At 40.4% G+C, this 5,000-nt stretch overlaps 1 protein-coding gene across 2 annotated transcripts in view; it reads left to right on the top strand.

Annotated features, from left to right (window-relative positions):
• The window catches only part of LOC113636976, a 37,663-nt gene that overhangs the window by 21,719 nt on the left and 10,944 nt on the right, over nucleotides 1-5,000 (top strand). For both annotated transcript variants that reach the window (XM_047803014.1, XM_047803015.1), the window contains exons 31-39: nucleotides 406-533; nucleotides 1,296-1,421; nucleotides 2,002-2,195; nucleotides 2,518-2,606; nucleotides 2,706-2,833; nucleotides 3,154-3,278; nucleotides 3,489-3,606; nucleotides 3,985-4,200; nucleotides 4,631-4,801. In XM_047803014.1, coding sequence (XP_047658970.1) covers nucleotides 406-533; nucleotides 1,296-1,421; nucleotides 2,002-2,195; nucleotides 2,518-2,606; nucleotides 2,706-2,833; nucleotides 3,154-3,278; nucleotides 3,489-3,606; nucleotides 3,985-4,200; nucleotides 4,631-4,801 — 1,295 coding nt within the window. The remainder of the gene's footprint in view (nucleotides 1-405; nucleotides 534-1,295; nucleotides 1,422-2,001; nucleotides 2,196-2,517; nucleotides 2,607-2,705; nucleotides 2,834-3,153; nucleotides 3,279-3,488; nucleotides 3,607-3,984; nucleotides 4,201-4,630; nucleotides 4,802-5,000) is intronic.

Genomic DNA, 5,000 nt, shown 5'->3' with positions numbered 1-5,000 from the left:
CGAGGAACAGGCAGGAACAGATTAAGGACTGGGCACAAAACAAAAACATGTCCCCCTGGTGTTCAAGCAGGGAATTGTCCAAACTGTCCATGATGGTCGATCCAGCTTTCCATCTGTATCTTATCTACACTTTCATCTGACCTCTAACTGCATCCATCCCAAAAAATCTTCATCAGTTCCTTCATAACTATCTAATTATCAGATCATCTTCTGTGAAACTAACCAATAAACCTATACTTTAAACTAACTACACATCCACTTATCCACCCACCATCCATCCATCCATCCATCCATCCATCCATCCATCCATCAATTAATTGTATACAGTGTATATATATGTAGTATAAGTGTGTATGACTTGTTCCAGTTTGTCTTGAGCCCTCCATCCCTGTCTGTCTTCCTCAGGTCCCTTACTGATGAAATGCTACACTAATAACAGTTACTACGCATTCCTGCAGTCGTACTTCATGGGTTTCCAGTTCCCTACTCTTACCACCTTCCTGTCCCTCATGCCTCAAGGCCACACGGCAGAGGTTTGAGCATCGATCAGTTAAACAACTAATCACACACAACTAATCACACAACAACTAATCACATACAACTAATCACACATCAACTAATCACACAACAACTAATCACACATCAACTAATCACACACAACTAATCACACATCAACTAATCACATACAACTAATCACACAACAACTAATCACACAACAACTAATCACACATCAACTAATCACACACAACTAATCACACACAACTAATCACATACAACTAATCACACAACAACTAATCACACACAACTAATCACACAACAACTAATCACACACAACTAATCACACACAACTAATCACACACAACTAATCACACAACAACTAATCACACATCAACTAATCACACACAACTAATCACACATCAACTAATCACACAACAACTAATCACACAACGACTAATCACACAACGACTAATCACACACAACTAATCACACAACAACTAATCACACAATAACTAATCACACAATAACTAATCACACATCAACTAATCACACACAACTAATCACACAACAACTAATCACACACCGACAAATCACACACAACAACCCTCACAATCCAAAAGCAGAACAACCAAACATATTAATCACTGTCATCTACTTATCACAGCCATCCTGTGGGATTAGTAATGAATAATTAACAAATTGTTGCAAACAGCTGTGGAATTGATTGATGTGTGTGTGTGTGTGTGTGTGTGTGTGTGTGTGTGTGTGTGTGTGTGTGTGTGTGTGTGTGTGTGTAGCTGCTGAACTCCATATCCCCAGCACAGATGTCTCAATTTCTGAATAACAACGGCACTGTGGACAAACAAACTGCCCTGTGTGAGGTCTTCAACAACTACAACCAAACAGAGAACTACCTGCAAAGTGTATGCTAAGAACACACACACACACACACACACACACACACACACACACACACACACACACACACGCACACAGCAAAAATAACCTGGCTTTTACCAATAAATTCAGACTCTTAGACAAACCTCTCAAGTGATACAGATCCATTTATACACCAATCTATCCACTTTCTCCATCTTCCATCCATCCATCCATCCATTCATCATCTATTCTTCTATTCCTCCCATCTACCATCCACCCCCAAATGCAATAATTCCACCACCCAGCATTTAACCAACATAACATTACATCACATCCCACCATCCAGAATCTATCCAACAGTTATCCAGCTACCATCTATAAATTCTATGAGTATAAAGACAATGAGCCCTCCGTCCTCCACCTGTTTTCCCTCCTTTTCATTTAATAATCCATACATAGATCTAATTTTAATCTGTACACTTATCCATCCACTCATCCTAGACACTGCATATACAGTATATTCAGAAGGCCACAGTTTTCACTAGGGCTTGTCCTTCACAGGAAGCCGCACTGAGATGGTTTAGGACACACACTTTAACAGATTACTTTGTTGTCTCTATCCAGGTGCCGGTTTTGTCCTCGGCTCTGGCCAGCCAGACATTGCAGTGTGTGTGGCCTCGAGCTATCAGTGCCACATCACAAGCAGATGTGGACAGATGGTTTGATGTTTCACTGGTCCAATACCTGCCCTACATCAGCTTTCAGATGATCAACTCCACCCAGATGTCTGGGGCCTCCTGTCTTGCCTTCCGCAAGTTGTATGTAAACAAAAACACCATCTAGAACATCATAATTTTAGTTTGTGTGCTAGCATGTGCTATGTCTTACACTCTGGGATAACTTACACATTCGCCTTTATCATGCTAATGCTAATGTTCCATCTAAACATGCATACATTTGTAAATAAAGTAAGTGACGTGTATCTACATGCAGATTTTCACAGCTAGATCCTCATCGAACACACAGTGGGACTAAACATCATTATTTTATTAGAACAAAACAATTTATTTACCAAACAGAATGAATACATTAGCAATCCAGGTCGAACGAATGGTTTCTTTTCATTCTTGTCTTTTTCAGCGTGTCTTTAATGGGAAGTTATAACTTTGGTAAGGCAAGATTTACCAAAGAAGATATCTACACTACCATCCAGTCCTATCTGACCACAGGTAGATCAGATATGTGTTACCAGGAACGTGGATATCGCTGTAGCTTGTGTTAGATAGAACTGTGTTAAATTTCAGTGTTACTTTTCTGTATTGCTGCAGCAAACCCACCCAAATGCTACAACACTACAGACCCAAAGCTGAGCTCCACTGCCTGGTTTTATCAGTACATCGGAGTCTTCATCACCTTCATCACAGTGGACGACCTGCAACAGTTTGGCGGCACAACGGTGAGTGTTACCCAAAACTTTGCTATTCGGATTGTGTCCATTCTAGAAAACCTGTCTATAGATAACTGCAGAAAAACGTTAACGCCCTCCACACATACAAACCTGTTGTTATTACCACCCAAAGTTAGTGTTAATGATACAATACTATATAAAATGTTCTGTACTGTAAATCAGTTATCTTGAGCTTGAACACAAGAGTTTGTAACTTACATTTTTACGAATGCATTTGTAGTTACATGTAATATTGTAAACTAGCTCTAAAACAGACCAGAACGTATGAGATGCCTCCAGGGTTAAAACTGTTTGTGTTGCTTCTATAGTTGCAGCAGTTCACTCCGAATGCACAGAACATCGAACTGTTCAGAAAGAACAACGTTAGCCAAGATGTCGTCTCTGCCTACACAAATATGCTGTTTGATGCCATGCCAGACTTCAGCATCTTACTGTGAGCTAACATGCTAACTATTAGCGAAACATGTTTTATTGTATTATTATATATTTATTACAGTGTTTTTGTCTGAGAGGTTGTTAGCATGTCTGACAAGGATGTTATGTTTAGCTTATTTATTATATATAGGTTTAATATTTGGTGTGCGTGTGCGTGTGTGTGTGTGTGTGTGTGTGTGTGTGTGTGTGTGTGTGTGTGTGTGTGTAGTCTCCCCAAACCATTGTGGTGTTCTGCTCCAGCAAGTGCTTTCTCAAATCTGTCTCAAAGTGACGTAGTGAACATTACCAAATCTCTACAACAGCAGTGCACAAACATAGATCCTACTGTAAGTATAGACACACACACACACTCACACACACACACACACACACACACACACACACACACACACACACACACACACACACACTCACACACACACACACACACACACACACACCAATCATTACAGTATTTTCTTTGTTTCTATGAGTCTTTATAAAATATATGTTGTTGCTTCACTGTAAAACGAATTCACTCAAATAGCAATTATACTACAAATACACTATCAAATGAACTATTATTGTGTCATGTGTATGTTTGTGTGTGTGTGTGTGTGTGTTACCTGGCTGACAATAATCTGCAGTGTGGTGAAGGGAGCAGTGACGTGAGAGTAACCAGTCATACAGCATGATTTATCAAGTTTATGTGTTTTTCTTTGTAGGTATCTGCTGCACTAGCAAGTAACGTGGACACCCTGACGTCAGGCACCATTGTGGCATTGGGTAACTCCATCACTGGTCTTAGTGTTGGTCAGATTACAGCCTGTAACCCCTCCAGCCTAATGTCCTCCATCAGTGTCCTTAGTTCTGTGGTTGGCTGGAGCCAAAGCCAGGCCAATGCCATCATCCAGTCAATGTATTCAGCTGGACTTATAAAGGTATACAGTCTCACCCTGCTTTTTATTAAGTACTAGTCAAGAGGAAATCATGACACACTGCATGACTAAAACATTATGACTGTATATACAATATCTATTATACAGCTATAACTATATCTCATTACAGTGAGTGTTTTCATGGCTTTAAACACTTAATGTGTTTGCCATGTCAGCTTGGAAGCACAAGTTCCATTTAAATATACCATAATACAAATTATCTGTGTTAGTGTTAGAAAAGAGTCTTAAACGTAATGTTGAACAGCAGGATTCTTGGTGGACGGTGTGTGGTCACAAGGTTTTCTCACTCATGTCATTTTTTTAGACACTTTGGCAGGGAAAGAGTTTGAAATGTATTTGATTGTGTGTGTGTGTGTGTGTGTGTGTGTGTGTGTGTGTGTGTGTGTGTGTGTGTGTGTGTGTGTGTGTGTAGATCACCTCTGTTGAGTTACTACAGCAGTTGGGCACTCTGTTGATGGGAGTTCCCTCTGCACTGTTCAGCTCCATCTCTGCATCTTCACTGCTCAGTGCCCTGCAGTCTCCGACCTTCCTAAGTAACGTTGTCACTACTCCCATCACCACACAGCAGATCATTGTCAACCAGGTAACACACACACACACACACACACACACACTTGTTCAAACAAACCATTATGCATCCGATAATACAACCAAGGTAGCTCGAATCTTGTTTTCTGAGACTCCTGGCTGGCTCACCAATTGCTGCATAGTAATTGTCACAATTTTTATTAGCAAACAGAGAAGTTACTGTTGTTTATGAACCCCCCCCCCCTCTCTCTCTA

This window comes from Tachysurus fulvidraco, chromosome 18 (assembly GCF_022655615.1).
Source record: "Tachysurus fulvidraco isolate hzauxx_2018 chromosome 18, HZAU_PFXX_2.0, whole genome shotgun sequence".
Lineage (NCBI taxonomy): Eukaryota > Metazoa > Chordata > Actinopteri > Siluriformes > Bagridae > Tachysurus > Tachysurus fulvidraco.
Note: the sequence above shows the minus strand (reverse complement) of the source record. Positions and strands in the feature narration are given on the sequence as shown.